General features: G+C 50.5%; 6 protein-coding genes across 6 annotated transcripts; 2 read left to right on the top strand and 4 right to left on the bottom strand.

Moving 5' to 3' along the window:
- Positions 1 to 729: 729 nt before the first annotated feature.
- BCR38DRAFT_330460 (uncharacterized protein) lies at positions 730 to 1,686 on the bottom strand (the record flags this gene model as incomplete). The annotated part of the gene is made up of 2 exons (XM_040854963.1): positions 730 to 1,278; positions 1,342 to 1,686. 2 exons carry the CDS (start codon positions 1,684 to 1,686, stop codon positions 730 to 732), a joined length of 894 nt encoding a protein of 297 aa, XP_040721670.1.
- Positions 1,687 to 3,362: 1,676 nt separating this feature from the next.
- Positions 3,363 to 4,578, bottom strand: BCR38DRAFT_328879 (endoglucanase 1; the record flags this gene model as incomplete). The annotated part of the gene is made up of 2 exons (XM_040854843.1): positions 3,363 to 3,680; positions 3,760 to 4,578. The coding sequence occupies 2 exons, from the start codon at positions 4,576 to 4,578 to the stop codon at positions 3,363 to 3,365; spliced, it is 1,137 nt and encodes a 378-aa protein (XP_040721669.1).
- Positions 4,579 to 5,197: 619 nt separating this feature from the next.
- BCR38DRAFT_405084 (uncharacterized protein) lies at positions 5,198 to 6,679 on the bottom strand (the record flags this gene model as incomplete). Its single annotated transcript, XM_040857925.1, has 1 exon — positions 5,198 to 6,679. One exon carries the CDS (start codon positions 6,677 to 6,679, stop codon positions 5,198 to 5,200), a length of 1,482 nt encoding a protein of 493 aa, XP_040721668.1.
- A 272-nt stretch (positions 6,680 to 6,951) lies between these two features.
- Positions 6,952 to 7,824, top strand: BCR38DRAFT_418833 (NADH ubiquinone oxidoreductase subunit NDUFA12-domain-containing protein). The gene is made up of 5 exons (XM_040859251.1): positions 6,952 to 7,116; positions 7,180 to 7,200; positions 7,264 to 7,348; positions 7,415 to 7,622; positions 7,678 to 7,824. Exons 1-5 carry the CDS (start codon positions 7,066 to 7,068, stop codon positions 7,727 to 7,729), a joined length of 417 nt encoding a protein of 138 aa, XP_040721667.1. The 5' UTR covers positions 6,952 to 7,065; the 3' UTR covers positions 7,730 to 7,824.
- Positions 7,825 to 19,111: 11,287 nt separating this feature from the next.
- BCR38DRAFT_418809 (carbonic anhydrase) lies at positions 19,112 to 20,666 on the top strand. The gene has a single exon (XM_040859250.1). It carries the CDS (start codon positions 19,152 to 19,154, stop codon positions 20,199 to 20,201), a length of 1,050 nt encoding a protein of 349 aa, XP_040721666.1. The 5' UTR covers positions 19,112 to 19,151; the 3' UTR covers positions 20,202 to 20,666.
- Positions 20,667 to 21,094: 428 nt separating this feature from the next.
- On the bottom strand, positions 21,095 to 22,047 carry BCR38DRAFT_26764 (uncharacterized protein). The gene is made up of 2 exons (XM_040854457.1): positions 21,517 to 22,047; positions 21,095 to 21,447 (listed from the first exon to the last, which is right to left on the bottom strand). The coding sequence occupies exons 1-2, from the start codon at positions 21,730 to 21,732 to the stop codon at positions 21,169 to 21,171; spliced, it is 495 nt and encodes a 164-aa protein (XP_040721665.1). The 5' UTR covers positions 21,733 to 22,047; the 3' UTR covers positions 21,095 to 21,168.
- Positions 22,048 to 22,388: the final 341 nt, after the last annotated feature.

Genomic DNA, 22,388 nt, shown 5'->3' with positions numbered 1-22,388 from the left:
TTGATGCAAAAGACTGACTCGACAATTTGGCGCCATCGCGGAGTGGGGAAGCCGGTGTACGGTTCAACTAGGGTTTCGAGCCTGAGGCCCAGGATGCGGGCTCGCGACATGACACTCGTGGTGGACTCGGCTTCGAGGGTACGTTTGTAGCTGGTGTAAACGTTTAAGGACGTGAAGAGAGGGACCCGGACATTGGATCGGAACATGTCGGTGATGCTATGGGGGTGCTCATTGTGACGATGGTGGATGCTGAGCGGAGGTTATAGCCCCTTATGTACGGCGGATAGACTATATATCGCGATGGTTGACTGTTTGGCTGTTTGATGAACTCTCAACTCCCCTGTTCTGCTCCATCTGTGGCAGAGCCCTAAATGGATTTATGTGGATGTCGTCAAGGCCAAGCAGTGCTGAGAAGCCCGGCCAACGGGTTGATGATTTTCAAAAAGTCCAGGAATCATAAGCGGACAACACGGAAGACTTTAGTGGACAAACTGGCTTGGATTTGAAGAAAACACTAGCTAAGCCATGCGAAGCGAAAAGATTTTGAGCCGGAGAATTCCGGACCTGACACCAAAAACGCCATGCTATACGCCCCTCATATCAGAATACGGTCTCGATGAAATGTGCCCCTAAAGTAACTCAGTTCCAAAACAAAGCGAGGCTGGAATGCGGCATGATTCCTCCCGATATAGCGTTGTGACCAGAGCCCCTGAATCCCCAGCATATAGCTCAACTGTCTTGAAAGCCCTTCAGACTTTCACAAGTCAACGGCAGAGGAGGTTCCAGGAATGCCGTGGCGAACTGCCACCCATACACGTTCTTCCAAGTCTGTGGAGTGGTGAAGGGCTCAAGATTGGCCGTAACCGTCCCCTTGACCGACACAGGCTCGTGCGGCGATGAGGTGAGCGAGGTGTTGTACAGCCTTATATAATTGTCGCACGACATGGTGTTTGCAAAAACAGGCTGGTTCGTTATATTCCTGATGAAGTCCATGGGATAGGGAGCATAGGGGCACTTCTGCGTCTCGACAAGCATGTATTTGTTCTCCGAGACCGTGCCGTTGGAGCTGTGTGCCCAAAAGCGGGCGGTGCCGTTTTCGAGGGTTCTGTAGGCATCGCAGGGAGGATCGAACGCAGTAGGATATACCTTGATGCCGTAATTCATAGAGCCCCTGATTGCTATCAGGTTCGTGTTAGTGATCATTATAGTCCCAGCCCATCGGAAGGTACTGTAGTGGTCGCCCAGGATGTCCAGAAATGGGAACTCCAGTGAAGCACGCTTATTTGAGATGAAGTTAGACGAGAGCACAATATTCGATAGGAGTAGGAGATGAGTACTTACAGAAAAGCTAGGGGTGGTCAGGTTGAGTGCCGGAAAGTGAATGTCGTGGTCGTGCAGGGCCGAAACCATCATGGGGTACATGCCATCCGGGAAAGAGGGTAGAAGAGAGCGATAGCTGTTCACCAGGATTGTGTAATTCTTGGGAATAATTTGTCGCGCGCTAATCAATGAGATGGGGACGATCAGCGTGGTTCCGTTGAGAGTGCCGGAGACCTTCAACGGGTATTGCTGGGCAATGGGATTCGGGCTATCTTGGGTTGTGCAGACATATGTGGCCGATGACAATGTGAACAATGTAGACACCAGCAGTAGCAGAGCCACTGCCGAAGTGTGAAGGAGGGTCATTGAGAAGGGCATGTGGCTGAATTGCAACCAAGAGTGGAACAAGACAGAGGACGTTGGCTCTTTAGCTGCTTGACCTGATGTTGATGAGAGGACTCGAAATAATTTGAATGCCATAGTTGTCATCTTGCCGAGCCGCCTGCTTACTCGGGTGCAATTACACGAGAAGGGAAGAGCAGGCCTCGTAAGCTTTGATAGAGACTGGATTTAAGGATCGTCGTGGCCAGGATTGATGTAACGAGCTGCAAAACCAACAATCACCTTTTAATCAACTAGGAACACATCTGCCTGACCGTGTATTCCAATAGCACACGGAAAGAGGACCCAGCGTACGGCATGCAGATCGAGAAGATCACTTGAGACCTTTTTGAAAAGGTCCGATCTAGTGTAGCTATGTCGATATATATTATATGGCGGCCAGATGAAAGACATGTCCACAAAGCGCAGCCTCCTCAAGATTTGTGTAAGTCCCGGACGAACTACAAGGGCGGCATCTGAGATTGCAAGTGCAGATCAAAGAAACAGAGATCAGACAGCTCCAAGGTGGATTTCTTGCCAACAATCAGCAGAGAATCCCTATCAATAGCAAACAATCGCCAGGACCGGAAACTCTGCACGCCGAAATTGATGGTTGCAAGGCCCTCGGTGGCTGCTACCCCTTGCTCGTGCAACTAACCCAGTGGCTGCAGTCCAACGGTTCAGGTCGTCATCATCCAAGAAAGCGCACCTTCCCCGCCACGACCATAACGAGTCTGCAATGTCCGTGTAGAAGAATCGACATTATCCGCAATAACGAGGCTTCAACATAGATCAACTAGCTAGTGTCTAACTATTTGAGCACACTTTTCCAGCCGCGACCCGGTTAAAACTTAATATTCCACCAGATCAAGTCCAACCCACCAGAGCGGTTCAACCAATCCCGAGCAGCCAAGTCGAAACGGAACACATCGGTTCCGGGCGAGCTATTGCAGATGGGAGAGAGAGAAACACCCGAAGCTATACATGCTCCACGTCTGTTACCGGTTTGTCTGCTCAACTGTCCTACAACAGCCGCGAATGGGTTGGCGGGATCCCGTTAGCCGGAAGTGACACGATCCGGGATATCGATTGCCCCACTTAAACACCACCACCAAGACGGGATGACGGACCTCCGTAAGGACGATGCCAGATTCGAATCTGTCTACTTTGCGATCCTTGCCTGATTGGACCGAACCAGCCAGCTGAATTTACCAAGGTTTTGGTCTGATTTTTAATCATCGTCCACAGCAATCGAGACTTCCTCGCTCATCCAGGGTTGCTGATACTGATCTCCATGCGTGTGGCGCTCCCCAGGCACGAGGTCATCGCATGCGTGAAACCTTAAGGCTGCTAGAAGGATTTGAGTACCTGCTTGTTTGGTAAGACGTGCATATTCACACCCCCATTCCCCCCCCTCAACCCACACACTCCCTGCTCGGGCTTTGCCGAGACGCTGGTTGCCGGCGTACATGGCGACAGCCGGTGAGATTTTCGGAGTCTCTCGCGGAGATGGGAGCCGAGCTGACCAGTGTCGGGGGCCAAGTGCCATGCACGCCACGAATGCCACGAGAAGGTGGCTGGACTGTCACACAATGCAACGCAACGTGCACCTCGGAAGCGAATATGCCATCTATTGACAATACTTTCTCCTATCCCGACCACTATTCATGCTTTACGGTCGCCGTCCCCTCCCAAGCCAACGTGGTCGGCAAAAGCGGCAGAAGCACCTTCTGCCAAACCGTAGTGTACAAGCCATCCGACCCATCGGCGGCCTTGCTTCCCGGCTCCAGACTCCCATACTGCGCCGAGTCGGAACAGCAAGGCGACGCGCTGCCCCAGAAGGGCCCCGCGGCCCATGCAGTCCACCCGATGTACTCCTCATTGTCTGCCATGTAGTTCACCATGTCCGCCAGCATCGTCGCACACTCGGTTGTGTTGGAGCCGCCGAATTCGGTGATGAAGGCTTTGAGGTTATTGGTCTTGTTGTGACAGTCAGTTATTGAAACGAGAAGCTAAATACTTCCGAGAAGATAGGGTGGAGGCCGGGTGGGAACTCACCTTCAACCAAGCCGTAACCTCCGCCAGATTCGTCGCCGGATCACTAACACAAGCCTGATGACTCCCCGAGAAATCCACATCCAAATACTCATGTATGTCAATCGCGGTGTTGCCCAGAGGATCCTCAAAATTCTGCATAATGGCACTACTTGGATCGGTCCCCTCGGCCCAGGCATGCCCCCCCGTCCAACTGTTGCCGGGCATGATGATCAAATTCTCGGCGTCTGCCGCCCGGATGGCATCAATAGCCGCCTGGTTATTCGCCAGGACGAGACTCGTCGCCATATCATGCGGCTCATTCATGAGCCCGAAGATTACCTTCCCATTATCCTTGAACCTGCCCGCCAACTCGCCCCAAAACTCTCCAAACTGCGCCGTCGTCGCCGCGGTGGGGTCGGAAGAATTCCCAATCACGCTCCCGCTGTACGGCTGCGAACTAGGGTCGTTGTATCGCATGTAATTATGCGGATCCAAAATCGCGTACGCCCCCTTGGTCACGGTGATGTAGTCAATGGCCTGCTTGTACAGGTCGAAGTGCGTCTCGTTGAAAGTAGCGCCCAGGCCCGTGGCCGGTGGACACATGCGCTCGAGCAGGAAGGCGACGCGGAATAGGTTTACTTTTTGGCTGTCGACAAAGGTGGCTACGGTGGACTCGTCGATGAACTTGTAGTCGATGCCAAAGCGGCCTGGGAGGCCGGTTCCCTTGGTTGCGGTGGCGCTCCATACGCCGAATTCGCCGCCAGATTCGGCGACGCCAGCGTAGTAGATGGTTGCCGAGGCTCCGGTGAGGAGGGAGGCGAGGGTTGATGTGAACTTCATCTTGGGAGAAGGGGGGACGGAGCAGATGGGTGGGATGTGCTCTAGAGGATGCGCTTGTCTACTCTGTTGGGTTCTGGTAGTCTTTTATCGTTACCTTTACAAACGGCTGGCAGCGAACATGTGACCCTGACGGAAGCTCAACGAATGATGCTGTTAGTCTTTGGCAGTGATCATCGCAGCTCCGGTACAGAAGTAGAGTCGTTGCGTATTTGGACAGCTAGGCTCCGTAATTACCCCGCGGGCAATGTCACATTGGGTAGGTGTCCCGTTGTCATATACCGGGTTGGTTCTTGTGAAGCTGTCTAAGGCCCGGCACGTCCAACCCCATTTGGGACCTGATGGCAAACGTCGTGTATTTATCTGGCATAATTTCATGTCGATTAGGTTCACGTACCTGATTCACATATAAAGGTGTGTGGGGCATACGGAATATCTATTCAAACAAGAGATGAGCACGGAGGCAGCCGCTCCGCACTGCATGCGGCTGCCCCTGGCGCCGTTGTTTGGTGTCCCGGCTGTTCGGATTCGGATCCGAGACTTCAAGATACACCAAGGCTTAGACATCGACCTTTTCGGACCGTGGGCAAACTATCGTGCATACTCCGTGGTCATACAATGTCTATAATGCGCCACCCACAAGTTGGACAATCCACATGGCGACTCGCACCTTGATTCCTACCCTTCTTTCGATCCTTGCAAAGTCGTCTATGGTGACCTGTTTGGCATACTCCTGCAGCCACGTCTGCTCGTCTCCAAGCCGTTTCTTCAAATTGTCGTCGTTCGTGACGATTAATGCCCCTGCTTCGAGATCAAGCGAGTAGCTCCGCTTTGTGTAATTTGAACTTCCAACCACGCTGATGGAGGGGTACTGCTCATTTGGGAGGGTCACCCACAATCCCTTCGCGTGGTATGTCCAAGCTTCTGGATCTCCGACCGTGCCTTTTCTCCACTCTTTGAGGGCAATGGCAGAATCTCGTTTCTGTTTGTGAAGCGCATCCAGGAACCGCCGCGCAAGAAGCGTGTAAGCGCCAGGTAGAAGACCCGACACACCTTTGGACCCGTAGAACCCGTTCGCGTAGGGTGATGCTGTGATGACGGTGCAATTTGAGGATGCAGTAGATATAAGGTGTTGGGTGAGAGACGGAGCTGGGTTGAAGTAGCCGGCGGTAAAGGTCCATGATGAACCGGCGTATTGAGGCGCTGCCAATGTCTCCAACACGTGCGTGATTGCGGGCAATTCTGTTGACGTATCCGGCTTCATCAACTGTGTCAATTGGGTGAGCATGTACACGGTCGTGTCCTGTGAGGACTTCGAGGGTCCTGATCCAGGAGCTCGAACAGCCCGCCCCGGCGATATGAGGCTATTTACAACAGCTGTCGCATTGGACACAAACTGCTTCGGCTCGTCCAGAGGAGATAGGGCCGCATTCCTCGAAGGCCATGTCAGCACAAATCCCTGGGCCTCATCTGAGGGCTCAACACGAAAGCTCAGAGACGCCACTCCCTGGTGTAGGTTCGAGAAGTAGTCTGTAATGTCCTTGGAGGAGAACAGATGGTACCGGTCTTGTCGATTCGTGAAATAGTCGCTTGAGAGATTCGCGCCAGACAGTATAATATCATCATCAATTCCATACAACTTCATGTGTTGCAGTCCCCAGCCTTCATTGATTCTCTTCGGTATGTGCTTCTTGCGCAAACCGGTCAAGTTGGGTGTATGGTACATGCGAATCTCGACACGATCGGGGCCAAACTCTGTAATGAGAGGCGCGAGTAGGGAGGCGCATGATGGGTCGGGGGCTTCTCGAGTTCCGCGCAGTGCATCAGTCAATATGCTCAGATTCAGGGCTGGATTCGCTCGAAGGGCTTCTTGTAGCGTCACGATTAATTCCTTCTCGGATTTTCCAATGTACAAGGTCGAGAGAAATATTCGTTGCTTGGCATTTCGAATTTTTTCTGTCAAAGTCTCGTAGAAATCTGACGGTGTCCGTAGGACCTGGATCTGTGATCCATTGATCTGGAACGACGGGGCGATCTTGTCCAACTCGTTCATGAAGGGTGCCAACATGCCGACGGAACTTGTCGTAGTGCTACCTGCTGGCATTGCGCTTGCTGAATACCGTCTCCTGGGGGAGCTTCTGCCACCCCGGATTGCGGTACGGGATAGAACGGGCCGTAGAGACTGGCAGCATCGTGAACCTCCTCTCACGATCATTGCGCTGTGTCATGGAAATCGCCTTCTCCAAATCCAAGTGCGAAAGCAAGGAAGCTTTTGGCTTGCACATGCACTGGGAATAGAGTACCTAGCTCCAAGCTCGGGCCAGTGCTTAAAGCTCCCTGTCCTTACGACACAGGTGGATTTGCGATTTGCAAGCAGGTGGCACTGCAGTAAAGCCGAAGTTCTGCCCTGTCTCGAAGCTCGAACTGACTTCACCTCCAACGTCTCGCGAACCTGCTGAATTTCCGAAGGCCAATTGAGCGTCACCCAGTATGTCGACCATCACGCGAACTGTCCGTAACCTATGGAAGGTCGGCATCAAGGTAAATCATTCATTCGAAAGGTCATATCCAGCACTTTTGAGTCACAACTAACGGTCGCAACAGGACGCCTTCCACCAGATCAACGTACGTCTCCTACCTCGATGCGCCTGCGCCTTCCCACCCCGCTAACCTCGCCCCTCCATACAGTACATCGGTGACACCAAGGCCGGCGTCCTCATTGGAACCGACCGCTTCGGCAACAAGTACTTTGAAGACTTCGAGGAATTGCCTCGTACGTCAACCAGCTTTGGAAACGGAGCATCGAGGACTTTGGGGGCGAAGGACTGACAGACAGCAGTGCGAACGAGATGGGTAGACTACAAGAGCAAGGACGTAGATCCAGCAGAGATTGAGCCCGGTTGGCACGCGTGGATTTCATACGCTGTTGACAAGGCGCCAACCCAAGATCCTCTCTTGGCGTACAAGCGAAGACCCTGGGAGGATGCCGATGCGAAGACAATCCCCAATTACACGCAGACGAGAGGCGCGTATAAGCCCTACAACACGTAAGTCAATGAAAGTTGGATGTGATTCTGGGACAGTCGTTAACAGTCACAACAGCGTCAAACCAAAGCACACTGCATGGGTACCTGTGGCTGCGCCGAGGCAGTAGAGATACGGATGATAGGAAGTAGCATTAGCGGTGTATATATCAAGCTAGACTGGTTGCCTCATGTCCCAATCACAAATTGATGTGCTTTCCCAGACGAATTGTTCCTCCCAAGCCACCGAACGTCCAAGCCTTGATGAAGTTATGAATGCCTTGAGGCTCCGAACACTGCATTGTGGCCTAGTTACAATCGTAGTTAACAATGGCCTCAAAAGAACAGACCTGATTGAAACTAATACATGGAGGTTACTGCGACGAAGAGGTGCTGCGGTCCTGTCATCCCAGCCAGGACTTAATGGATATCTCGAGATGCGCAATGAAGACACCGGTGACTCGATTTTGTGCTTGCAAGAGGGATAAATGGATCTGGCATCGCCGATTTTTCTAATGGTCTCGAGTATCAGCTCTGCGGGAAGTTTGTCGAAGTTGGTTGGTGCAGGGCGTTCGGGTGCCATCTTGTGCTTGGTAATGGTGACGTGAAAGACGAGATATTATAGAGAACTGCATTTTATTTTGGTCGTATAAAATCGTGCGGTCGTAGTCGATTAGGTTTCGTTTCCGGCTCTAGTGGGCAAGAGGTTTGCAAACGAGATAAATCCATTTTAAGGTATCAACGATAGCAGCACATGGCCAAAACACTACTGGGGTAGGTGGCTAGATTTCAATTAGCTGTATGCGATTATCAGTTAGATACCAGAGTGTTTGAGAAAAAGGCTATGGTATTGTTAGCTACATAGTACGGTCTACAAAGTGCTCTGCGGGATATCAGTAAGAGAAGCAGCCCCAAGCATGAGACACCGTTCTAAAAATAGTTCTCTATTAGCAATATCTAATTAGAGTTGCTATGAGGCTGTGAGCTTGTGTCAGATTGATTTTATTTAGAGAAACAGTTCGGCAAAACCAGCCCAAAAATACGTGGTTGGGAGAGTATATAAGCAGTCTGAAAGTCATCAAACCCAGCCTTAGATACATGAACATATAACCATTTCTGCGTGCTCATATCCTATGCCTTATGGCTCTTAATGCCCATTCCGCATTGATGCTCCGTGGATTTTTCATTCGTAAGTAAATGTTCAATGAAATCTTACTTGTGCTGAAGTCAACCGCTTGTATTTGTGAATATCAGATTTATTTCACCATGCATTTAACGTCCCACATCTACATCCGGGACACCCCACATGTGGGACGCCCTAAAAATGACACTGTATATCATAACCATTAACTTCAACCTTTTTTTACACTTATTCTAATGCGACTACAATACAGCTTTCACCGTCACTAGGGTTTTCAGACTCGCTAGACTCATCTGTACTATCTTCAATTTCACCAGCCTCGATTTGAGCCTTCCGAATAGCCTTGATATTAGTAAACTTCGAATTAGGGCTCATCTTGACCTTCCCCCGCTTCCTAGCCCTACTAGCCTCAAGCTCTGCCTCTATTGCCTCAATATTTCGCTGTGCGACAGCTAACTGGTAGTCCTTCTGATCAAAGCCCTTTTGAAATTTCCGAAAGAGTAGCCGCTGGGTATTTGGATCACTATCAAGCTTGCTGAATAAGCTGAGTTGATCTTGGAGCTCATCTCTCCTCTTAGGCGTTGACCAGGCTACTGCTGATGTCTCTAACGCCCAGTACTGACTACTAGAGTGCCCTTTTCAAGTCTGACTAGGCTGTTTGATTGGTGCTGACGTATTCTCAAGGAGCAGGGGGCTCATAAGGGGTCTAGCTATGCTCGAAGGCCAGAGACCAGTATATTTCCATCCACTGATAATGTTCTTGACGGTCAATGCTGCTAGACGTGCCTTTCTATAGCAGAGGAGAAAGTTTCTCTTCCCTACGACAGTAGTAGTATCCCATCGGTCAAGGTAACCAAGCTCCTTCTTATAGGCTGCCTTGAGGGGTCCAAAGACTGACTGATCGAGAGGCTGGAGAACGTGGGATGTGTGTGGCGGCAAGAAAAGCAAGTGTATCTTGTTTATGAAGCAGAGGTACATAAACTCTGTCGTTTCGTGGCTACTATGCCCATCTAGGATAAGTAACCTAGTCTCTTCAGGGTCCTCTGGTTGAGTCAAAGGAATAAAGATCTTTTGTAGCCACTCAATAGCCGTAGAGTCTGACGTCCACCCATTCTCTGTTGCTGTAAACCTCCAGGCTTCGTATGGAGTCAAGTCCAGAGGAAACCACTGCTGCTGGACAGACTTCCCCTTGTATATCACAAGTGGGGGTAGTGCAGTACCAGTCGCAGAGATACACTCTATAAGAGATGTCCAAGCTCGAGATCCAGGCTGTTTCTTCCGTATAGAACGAGTCTCAGATGATCCTAGAACAAGACCATTTGATCCTCTACCTTCTATAATACCTGCCTCATCCATATTGTATCGATTCGAGGCCTTAATGGCTTTGATCTCAGGAATAGCGAGGTATTTGAACCATTGCCTGATCACATTAGCTGAGGCTCCACTAATACGCTGGGAATCGATAGCTCTGCTTCTCTGGACCTTGACTGAAGGGTTCCTCTTGATAAAAGCCTGGACCCAGTTATTTCCAAGTGGTTCGGTGTCTCCGTGGATCTGTAGGATACGCTCGGCGAAGTCTTTGAGCTGTTGATGGGTTGGTGGGAGGCCTAGGGCAGCCTGGATTCGAACCCATTCAGCCAGATGAGATTTCTGGGCTGGAGAGAGCCTCTGGTAGTCAGCGAAGGCTATATATCTTGACTGGGCTCCCTGAATCCGTCGTGAAAGAGTAGACCTTGGGACACCATGCTCATATGCTGCTTTTCGGAGGCTTTGACCGGTAGCTATTGCTTGAAGAGCTCGATAGATATCATCTTCGGTATATTGACTCATATTAGTGTAAAGAAGACGTACGTAAAATGTCGTAACGATTAAATCGATATTGGCAAAGATAAAAGAGGTTGAGTTAGAGGCTAGCGGTGTTGAGGCATTTTTGGGTGTCCCACATGTGGGGGTGTCCCGGATGTGGGTGTGGGACGTTATGATGTAGATAAGAGAAAAGAGTGTCGTAAATCTATTCAACTGGCATATGACAATTGAAACTATGAAACCACCTCTACCCACCTGCACACAAGATTACCTCTGCCGACTCTTCCAGGTCTCTGTGAATGTTTCTCAATATATCTCAGTGTATTTGTGAGCATTCGCGAATTGACTACTATCCGCAAATTGCAACGCTCTACCACGACAAAGTCCTTAGATACAGCATCTTGGGCATGGAACTCGAGGTCACGAAAGTGGACTATGTATGTATGATACGATGCAGGGCCTTGACTTTGAGGCAACCATAGAGCCAGTACCGTCCTTATATGGCAAAGGAGGCGCTTTGCCATATTTGCGATTCTTACGGCTATTATTGCCCTTTCCCGGCTGACTCACCGCATGGCTGGAATCTCGAGTGGTGATGCCGGCGCTCACGATACGCCTGTGAATCACTCTATATTTACCCGCAAAGATCGTGGCATCCTCCGAGCCTCTAAGGCGGAGGCTACTGATCTCCTCAATATACTATGGGTCAGAGAATATAGCGGTACAAAATTAGTTATCAGCGAGAGTAGTCCGCATAAAGCAGGGATTAGAAATGTCGTTCACAAGGTCGGCCGCACTGCACTTAATATTGTTGGCAATACAGACTGCTAGCATTGACAGCCTTCAATCAACGCTGTTGAAACCCCGATTTAGCTTCATCCTTGGTTCGTCTGGCTGCTTCCGCACCGTGGCGTTTCTCGACAGCCGTAGACTTCTTCAAAGGTGCGACCGGAGTGATTTTCTGCCTTGAGGATGCAGTACTGGCTTCGGCAGCCATACGAGAGGTCAGGTTCTGAAGGTACTGGAACTCATCCTCTTCAATAGCATCTGGAGGAGCTAGAGGAGATTTCTCAATGTATTGGATGAATCCGTAAGCCTCGAGGCTAATAGTCATATTTCCTTTCCATTACGAATAGTTCCCATCGCTAGCAAGGTGATAAAGATCTGGCAGTTTGAAGGACTTCAGCACTTCCGATGACTTCAGAGCGGCCATGATGTCAATGTACAACGGCGACAGGTGAGGATTAATAAGTTGAAGGGTTTTTTTGAGGGATCGGTTCTCAACGTCAGAAATTGATCGCGAGACCGGAAATTTATATAACGAATAAATCAACCCCAGATTTTGAAGTACGGAATAAGGGTAAGCGAAGCGGAATAATATATGTATGCAAATCCCTTCGAAAGCTATTGGAAATTAAGAAATGAAGGACTGCTTGATTTATTTTACGAAGGGGACTACTTCGGTGGAATAAACTACAATGTGATCCTGAGGGCAAGATTATCATGGTGTGAGCATACAGGCCGTACAACAGGCCATTCAACGAACCTTCTAACTTGTGGAAGCCTTCAGCCAGTTGCGAAGGTTTGGCCCCATAACTATATTCTCGACAGAACATATGCTTCGGAATCATGCTTTGTGCGGACGAGTCGGGTGCGGATGGGTGAGGACGGAAATAGAACACGGGTAGTGCTAATTTCGGCATGAACCCTAGGTAGGTGTTTGTTTCATCCTTCAAGGAGCGAGGCGTTAGTATGTGGAAGCCATTACCTTTTTCAGATTAGCATTATGATTACTATGCGTATATTATTCAGGATGAAGAGGAATAAAGTTCGCGCGATATTAATGGAGAATCTCCTCTAGCTCCTCCAGGGCTTAGCGGGAAGAGAAATCTGCTTCGCAGCGCGAGCGCTAAAGCGTCACATATACTCCGGCAGGATAGGCCGGCGAAGAGGAAGCAGGCGTCGCAGCTACTCCGACCGGCAGGGTACACTATGGAGAAGGAGGCCCGGGGCTCCGAGTGGATGAGTGAGGAAAAGGAGGTCCCGGCTGCCCTCCTCGGCCACTGGAGGAAGAGATGGCTCACCGGAGCAGAGCATCACGATCGCCAGCGACGCGCTATCGCTGAGGAACCGGAGGGCCCTTCGATGCAGATACCGAAAGGGGGCAAGTATTTCGGCCTGAACCGACTGGAGGCGTCTACGCTGTGCCAGATCAGGACGGAAAAAATAGGACTAGCAGCCTTCTTATTCAAGACAGGGGCTTTTGGCGTGTACTCGCCGCTATGCCGCTGTGGCGATGCCCCTGAGACGGCAGAGCACGTAATCCTCTTTTGCGGGCTGTTGGAAGGACCGAGGGAACGATTACGGGCCGCCATCGCACCACGGCCACTATACTCTCGCAGAGACCTCGCAACGGCAACAGGAGAACCAGTAGTTAGTGGGACTATTGTAAGGTGGCTGCTAGGGACGGGTCGGACAGCTTCAAGGCCCAGATAGCATCGATCTTCTCAGGGGGGACTTTGTTGGTAGGTTGAGAACCAACGTAGTATGGTAGTGGACGCAACGCAGTCGCCAATAGGGCGAACCGACGACGCAGCGTATGTATTTAGTCCAGCCATTAGGGCACGGTTTGACATACGGGAGTACTAGCAGAGGTACCGGGGGCTTCGAGCCTACGGCGTATTTAATAATAATAATATTAATGGAGATCATATAGTTCACAAATAATGCAACTAGACGGTGTCCCTGAGAAACAAGCTCTTTAATAACATCCGTTAATACATCCCGCGCACTTTCCCTACATAACTAACCTAGAATACCATCACTCAACGACCATCTAGTATATAATTATTTGATAGTACTGGTACTGGAATTCCGGCTACATACGAAGCTGAAGAAGGGAAGTACAGGTGGTTTCCAAGTCGCACAAGGGCCCTAGAGTACCTCAAGTGTACCTCACCATGATCCCCACATATGGACTGTGCGCTATAACCCTTATATCCAGGCTATTGGTATGGCTTCTAGGAGCGGCTGTTACCCAATAGGAGGAAGGGAACCCGGTGAGGGAGGAGGGGGCGAGGGGGGCGACAAAATAGAGGGGTTAATGTAGGTGACAAGGAAGAAGGAAAATACAAGAAGCCGGAGGCGTTTCCCCGGGTGAACAGCAGCACAGCGGCTGAGGGGGGCGAGAGCGGCCGACAAGCCTGTGCTAGTGGCGCCAGGGACGGCAGCCCGATGTGCGCCTCAACCTTAGATACCAAAAGGAAGAAGAACCCGAAAGTCAACAAAACAAAAACATACAACACTGGGGATTTGCTGGTGGTCACCCATCCAACTACTAGTCCAGCGGTTTGCAGCTTATCTACAGGAGAGCGGACGGGATCCCGAGTTCTCTACAACCTATGATCGTATGTGCTAGATATGAAAGTTACTGGGGGTTATGTAACTAGGGCCTCTCTCAAGCTCGGAGAAAAACACGTATAACAAGGGCGATCGATATACAAGCATAGCTAAAACTAGACCCCACAGCGGTGCGTTAGCGAAAGTAGCCAATTTTCAGGCTCAAGGAGAGAGATATTAGCGGATTGTTGGTCTACCAGCTAAATCGTGGACCGGACTGCCAAGCGCTCCTCGGCATTATTAGCCCGGGGTTTGAGAACAGTGCCACATCTTTACCAGACTGTGGGTTTCCTGTTAGGGAGTGGAAAGCGGTTATACCCAGGGGCTGCAGAGTGTGTGACGTATGAAGCGGTATAAATATTATTATTATTATTATTAAATACGCCGTAGGCTCGAAGCCCCCGGTACCTCTACTAGTACTCCCGTATGTCAAACCGTGCCCTAATGGCTGGACTAAATACATACGCTGCGTCGTCGGTTCGCCCTATTGGCGACTGCGTTGCGTTCACTACCATACTACGTTGGTTCTCAACCTACCAACAAAGTCCCCCCTGAGAAGATCGATGCTATCTGGGCCTTGAAGCTGTCCGACCCGTCCCTAGCAGCCATCTTACAATAGTCCCACTAACTACTGGTTCTCCTGTTGCCGTTGCGAGGTCTCTGCGAGAGTATAGTGGCCGTGGTGCGATGGCGGCCCGTAATCGTTCCCTCGGTCCTTCCAACAGCCCGCAAAAGAGGATTACGTGCTCTGCCGTCTCAGGGGCATCGCCACAGCGGCATAGCGGCGAGTACACGCCAAAAGCCCCTGTCTTGAATAAGAAGGCTGCTAGTCCTATTTTTTCCGTCCTGATCTGGCACAGCGTAGACGCCTCCAGTCGGTTCAGGCCGAAATACTTGCCCCCTTTCGGTATCTGCATCGAAGGGCCCTCCGGTTCCTCAGCGATAGCGCGTCGCTGGCGATCGTGATGCTCTGCTCCGGTGAGCCATCTCTTCCTCCAGTGGCCGAGGAGGGCAGCCGGGACCTCCTTTTCCTCACTCATCCACTCGGAGCCCCGGGCCTCCTTCTCCATAGTGTACCCTGCCGGTCGGAGTAGCTGCGACGCCTGCTTCCTCTTCGCCGGCCTATCCTGCCGGAGTATATGTGACGCTTTAGCGCTCGCGCTGCGAAGCAGATTTCTCTTCCCGCTAAGCCGTAGCCGTTCTTCAAACTTAGCAGCCCGGGCACTAAGATAGAGGTCTAGTGGCGGGATTGCTGCTTCTGCTTCCAGGTGGCGAACCGGCGTCGCTTTGTGGGCACCACAGACTACCCGGAGGCACTCGTTCTGTATCCCCATCAGGCTCTTAGCTGGCCCTGCCGGTTCCTCACTTATAGTATGCCACGCAGTCGCCCCGAAGGCAATCGCGCTACGGATAACCACCGTATATAACAGCCTCGCCCGTATAAGATCGCAGCCCCACGACATATTGACTAGCTTTGTCAGGGCTAGCTTTTGAGTTGCCATTTTTGTTTTAACACGCTCAACATGGGCGTGCCACGTCAGTTTGCGGTCGAACCAGACTCCTAGGAACCTGGCTGAGACTACCGGCGACACTGTGGCGTCCCCAAGGCGAATACTTTGCGGCAAGGGCTCTCGGGCCCTAGTAAAGTGCATTAGCTCACTCTTGTCAGGAGCGAACTCCATCCCGTGCCTCACTGCCCACCGCTGACACGTAGCCCATGCGCTCTCCAACCGGCGGCAGGTCGTGTCTGGATCGGTGCCGACGCTTAGCAGGTTCGTGTCGTCCGCGAACCCGACTACTAAAAGTAGTGGATGCTGCTCCGCTAGCTCCTCGTACAGCGTTGAAATGTATAATATAAACAGTATCGGGGATAGCGGTGACCCCTGGGGGACGCCAGCTCGTAGGGGGATTGGCTCTGACTCCTTGCCATCGAACCGGAGGCGTACCGTTCTATCCTCCACGAAGCTGCGTACCCACTCCTGAACCCACTCCGGGTAGCCTTTCCGGGCTAATATGGAAATCAGCCGTCTGTAATTGACCGTATCGAATGCCCCCTTGATGTCTAGCTGTAGCAGCGAGGCGATGCCCCCGCGTCTCCACGCCGTATAGAGGTATAAATAAAAAATGCACGTTATTTTGGTAGCACTTCTAGATGAAAGCGTTATTGAATTAACTGCTACGACCGTTAAAACAAGGATTTGAGCGTTATCCGGATTATGTGGCATAGTTTGAAGGAGGAGGCACTTACACAGCTGTTTCAGTGCGACGTTGTTCGAAATCCAATCATTTCTTGACCTCGCTACATACCAGCGACGCCATAACCGTCAGAAATGAGCTTTTATTGAAAATATCAGGTTTTTATAGTTTTTTCTTTAAGAATAATACATGGTATCATAACTTGGTCGGACCACTCCGGTTTGTATTTTGCTGTATACGGGCGCCATTCCGGCTGGCAAGGCTGTTGTCGATGAGGGATAGCATGAAACTGCTGTATTTTCACTATTATCACTACATACAAAATTCGCAGTGGGGCAGATACACTTATAAGTCCCGAGGGAGTTGTATACATATACTTATAACTGAAGTTGATGACTTTGTGTGGAAAAGTTGTGCGGAATGGATATGACGCATATTACTAATGTCCATGCAGGTTTCGAATTTCTCGAAATCCAATCGCCAAGGAGGCACAGCGATATAAAACTCGGTTCAATGAGTAGATAATATCAGGCTTCCAAATTAAACGTGATTGATATCTCGACATAGCTTCCATTGCGGCTCAGTCGTGTTGGCATATTAGACGTCGGTTGGCATAGTCGAATGCTGCTCCATCATTGGTCAGCACAATTTTACATACCTCGGCTCGCACTGTTTTGAGAAGTTCTTACTCAGACCACCCAAACAACTGAAAAGCGGGAGCAAGCTACCGTAAACCTCCTTGCCCACTCCCATGCCGCTGCCTTGCGTTCAGCTCTTCCAGGCTGTCAGGTATAGATAAGCCACAGTGGCTTGCCGGGCCCTGTCCTATGCGAGGATTGGAAATGCATACTTATGCTGCTGTGATCCCCCTCTCTTCAGGAGGGGCAGCTGTTAACTTGTCATTATTGAGTCCCATATACTACACCGCTAGTACCCGCGTGATGACTGGCAACCGACTTTTCTCTAGTACTCTCGTCCTTCCCTCTGTACTTGAAATACCAGTGACACAGACGAGGCTGACAGCGTTGATCAGAAACGATCTGTAGGCTAGGAGTTATTTGCCAATATTTTGTGAACACCGAAACCATCACAGCATGCTTTCGTGATTTGAGAACATGGCACTGTTGTTGGCTTCTTGCCTCGGCTATTGTGAGTAATGGGATGGAAGTCTGAACACTATCGTTGAGGTACAAACTAGAACGGAATCTTTAGCGACGCAGCTCAATATACAGATATAGAAAGATGTAGACGCCGGACAAGGCAGCGTAAGGCAGACTAAGTCGTAATCTTGTCGATGGTTTCTGGAAAACATATCTGATGTAGAAGTTACGATTGGAGCAAGTACGGCTCCAGAGCACAGTTCTATGAGCTAACAAAGTGTCTGGTTCCTACCCAGACACCGTCTCCGCTCAAACCAAAAGGGCAGGGTTTCTTGCAATGGGAGCCGGAAATCCTCGAGGGATGACCTGTTAGCCGCCCTTGGCTCCCCTCATCATGTCCCCAGATCCTCCCTCTTCAACAAGTCCAAAAAGGAGCAGCTTCTGGACCTCAAAGATAACCTCCCGCCTGAAACCGACATTAACGTACAACCCCACCTTTCCGGCCACCTAATCTGCCAACTACAACAACCTTCGGCACAACAGATTATCGTCGGTATTGGCTATTATTATACAATGCCTCGATATTCACAAAATTCGATTCAAGGCGCTCTCAACGATATCAATCAAGGGATATCCCAGCGCCAGGCTTCCCTCCGATGGGGCCTATAACTTCGTTACGCCCCAAGCCACGTAAGAAGGTACGATTAGGGCCTGATGAACGATTTGGTAACATTGTACAGATTAAGGAAGCGATGGATCGAGCCCTTGAAGTAGAACGGCAACGAGACCAGGTACAACGTCGGAATCAGGTAATACTGGACCCAGCTAAGGCGTCAGAATCTATCAGATCTATACCTCAGGAAGCCCTAGAGCACAGCTTTCTATTAGAGCTGGTTGTACCTGAATAGCTATAATAGTACGTTGAATACACTGTTTCGAATACCTTCAATTGGATTGCAATATGTGGCCGGAAAGGTGGGGTTGTACGTTATGTCTTTCGTGGGTCGTAATTGCCTGATGATCCATCATCCGATCCATGAACTTCGTCACATCCTAGCCAGCAAACTCAACACCTCCCTTCCTACTTCATCGGATAGCTCGAAATCGCGGGCCACGACGGCGATTTGCAGCTATGAAATTTTCGAGCATGTTGGCTTCCGCATGTGAAATCTTGGCAGCGATCATGATCTCGGTTGCCAGCAGAGAATCGAAATGAGGTGTTTACACACGAGTTGCTTACATCCTATGACAATGCGCCAAGGAGCCTAGAGGAGGATACGGTCGTATTTAAAGGAGGATTAACCTGGGAACGAGGGCACGAGGAGAGCTACATGGGTTCATTGATATTGACGGCCGTGATAATGTTGCAAACAGCCTTTTCGAGAAGATTGCACAGCTAGATATTGTACAAGTTGCTTTCAAATATGAGTTGATTGAATTTTGACGGGGATGAATATGCACCATGAAACGGGGTGAAATTCTAAGTCTTCCGTTCAGTTTCCGGTGAGTATAATGCCGACGAATTGCCCTTCCGTGATTCGCTTGCCGGCAGACGGCCAAAACGCATTACACCGTGGACAAGAAGTAGCATAAACATGCCTCGAAACCAAATAAAACAAGACATGCTTCGTTCAAGTATGATTTTTCCAAGCCTAAATGTTAATACGGTTTGAATTATTGCAAATTTCTAATTATAGTCGTGGCATCTGAAGCCAGTTGGGCAAGCACCGTCGAGCTTTGAGTTTGGGTGTCCGGTAGATACATATTACGGCAAAGCCAATATTCCTATAAACATGCTCTGGGCGCCGAGATTTTACGCGGGCTGGGCGATTTTCATTCGCCTTGGCTGCTTCACGATGTCAGCGAATTATGTGGCGTTCTCACACCGTTGATCCTAACATTAAAAGGTTAATGATATTGATCTTACGCTTACCGTCGATCCCCTTTGTTGAAATCTCGCAGGAAGCCACCAATTACAAATACCTCAACTTCCTTCCCGCTTGTCCACTCCGTACAATGCATTTGGGCAGCTCCTTCTCCCTCTCATCGACGAGAACTGCATATTTCAGGGCTAGGTGCAGGAGGACCCCACCACCACTACCGGCCTTCTCGGGATCTCATCACGCACCACAGCAAACACCTTACATCTTCACCTCCGCCCTCAACCCCACCCCCACCTACACCACCACCACCATCTTGACTCGTTCCTACAGCAGCACCACCAAACCTTCATCCACCATCCCTTCAGCAGCAGCATCGGAAGCAGACCATTTCGACTGGCGCAAAATGGCCGAACTCAACCGCGAGCACCTTAAGAAGGACCACAAAAAAGTGTTCGAGCACAACCGCGCCTGGGCCGCGCACCAAACCACCCAAGACCCCGACTTCTTCACCAAGCTGTCCGCAGGGCAAAGTCCTGAGTACCTGTGGATCGGCTGCAGCGATTCACGCATCCCCGCGGAGCAAATCACGGGCATGTCACCCGGGGAGGCCTTCGTGCACCGAAACATTGCCAACCTCGTCTGCAACACGGACCTCAATGTCATGAGCGTTATCAATTATGCTGTGCGCCACCTCCAGGTGAAGCACATTGTCATTTGTGGACACTACGGATGTGGCGGCGTCAAGGCCGCTATGACGCCTAAGGATATGGGTCTGCTTAATCCGTGGTTGAGGAATATACGTGATGTGTACCGATTGCATGAGGAGGAGCTCGATGGTATTCCCGACGGGCCGGAGCGGTATGACCGGCTGGTCGAGTTGAATGTCGTGGAGCAGTGTAGGAATATCGTCAAGACGGCAGCGATTCAGCAGTCGTATGCCCGTAATGGGTTTCCCATCGTGCATGGATGGGTTTTCGGGTTCAATGATGGATTGCTCAAGGATTTGGAGGTCGATTTTGAGTCTATGCTGCGTAAGGTGCAGAAGATTTACGACTTGTCTGAGAGCCATGAGCATTGAGCAAGCAGGCTTGAAAAGAGGGCTTGGCGGGTTCAGACGCATTCAGGCCGGCGAACATGGTGCGACGGATTAGGATTTGGGCGAGTAAGCCGGCTTGGCTTGGCGGGATCGTTGAGGACGGACGAGCATCCGACCCGGGGTACAAACTGTGGGGGAGGTGGGAACGGAACAGGGGTCAGAGAACGGATATGAATGAATTTTCTTGTTGAGAAAACTTGTTGAGAAAACGGAATGAATATGTTATAGAGCGGGTTACACCCATGGATTCGGCAAGAGGGGCGTTAAAGATTGCCAATCGGAGTCAGTATGTCGGTTCGTTGGAGTGCGTTCATTACTCGAGTATACATTCACCCTCAGAGCAACTGTAGTTAATATGGCTAACAAAACGTCATTAACGTCTTCGTGCCGCGTCGTAGAATTCTAAGGCTGGCATGTCTCACAGTCTTGACTACCTAAAACCAGCTGGATACCAAGTAGCACGGCAAGAAAGTGACGCCAGGCCCTCCAATCATTCTGGTACTATACTTTGTGAGCAACTGCAGCACGGACAAATGCGTCAAGTTCTTCAAAGGCTCTCATTATTCCCTATAACTAATTCGTCACCAAAATGTCCGATAATCCATTCTTGAAAGCTATCCAGCGGAGTAATTGCTATACCGATCAAGTGTTACCCTTCACAGGTCGCAGCTTCCCGTCGCTGCTACAACGACTCTTTGCGCTGGCTCATCCATCCCTACTGGCCCAACACTACTGTTGCGGTGGTCAATTGGCCTGATTGTAACACCTGCACTGTCCAGATATCTAGCATGAACTACTCCCCATCACTCTAGCTATTGCTGCCGAATTACCACCACCACCTCTGCGACTGGAACTCGGAAATTTCCTATTGGGAATTTTTATTTCTGGGCTCTTCGGGGTAGAGAAAACTGGGAGCACCGAGACGGTTGAAGTTTAACTTACGATCCCGCTAGTAACCCCCGCCCCTCCTACACCAGCAATGGCTTGGCCGACAACAAGGCTCTACCTGTTTGGGGCTGCCCCCCGACACAGCGGATCCAGTCTCTACGAGGAAGATAGCGATCAGGTAAGTGGCCGTGGTGCTGTAGAAGAAGCAGTAGACCTCCCCGTGTAGCAGCTGGAAGGCACATGTCGTCAAGAGGTAAGCAGAGTTGTCGTAGCCAGTACCGGTGGCGGGCCCAAAGTCGTCTGTGATCTGTGGAATTGCCTTTATCAAGATCATGCGGTCCTGTTGTTATACTGATGTTATTCTTTGGGCCTTGTAGAAAATACTGGAATAGGGGCCAGATATGCTGACCAGAGATACTAAGAACATGGTGATGATCAAGTCCAGCCTCAGTTCGGAGGGGTACTCAATATCCGCAGTTGCAGTTGACTGAGAAGACGCAAGAGTTTGGCCCTCTTTTTTGTTTGCATCACTGGTGATCAGTTCTGGTCCTGGAATTGTCCTAGCTTCGGCGTCTTCGAGGCACGTAGCGGCAGCTGGCTCCGGTCCGGTGTCACTGAAGAGCATTACTATTCCGCTCGCGTTGCAACAAAGGACGCTGAAGCGTGAAGTAATTTAGTTGAAGAGCGTGGTGATGTAAATAAATCGTTGAAGTGTCAGGCCCGCTCAACCCGAACAATAACGATCCCGAAACCCCAGTCTCGATAATATCTCTAACCAGTCATCCCGACGAAGACCTGCACGTCAGAGAATACCACAGTCCTCCACTGGCTAAGGTCTTCGCCCAAGGCCGCTAGGGTCTTTCATAATGTCATCCAGGGCCCCGCCTCGAGAGGAGGCAATGATAAAGGTATGTTATTAACGGTGGAAGACGAGATCATCGACAAGGTAGACGCTGTGTTTCAACAGAAAAGTTAGCTCCGCAATTGGAAACAGTACAGTCGCCATATTCATCGTGTTGCGCATGTCCCACCTCCGGAGCCGCGGCCGACAATGATAGCGAGGTGCACATGACACGGGACGCGTGGGAGGAGCGGAGGCGCGGAGGTTCGGAGGAGGCTAAAGGCATGCGGCAATTCATACAGTTGCTAGGGGACAAAAGAGAGAACGGGGATGAGGAATGTGTGCAAGTTTCTACTGCCGTCCCGGATGCTCGTCGCCTTGATGGCCTCGCGTGGACGGACGACAGCTGTTTGAAATGAGATTGCTGGATCGATGCCTCA

This window comes from Pseudomassariella vexata, assembly GCF_002105095.1.
Source record: "Pseudomassariella vexata strain CBS 129021 chromosome Unknown BCR38scaffold_1, whole genome shotgun sequence".
NCBI classification, from domain to species: Eukaryota; Fungi; Ascomycota; class Sordariomycetes; order Amphisphaeriales; family Pseudomassariaceae; genus Pseudomassariella; species Pseudomassariella vexata.
The sequence above is the reverse complement of the archived record's forward strand: the minus strand, read 5'-3'. Positions and strand labels throughout refer to the sequence as shown.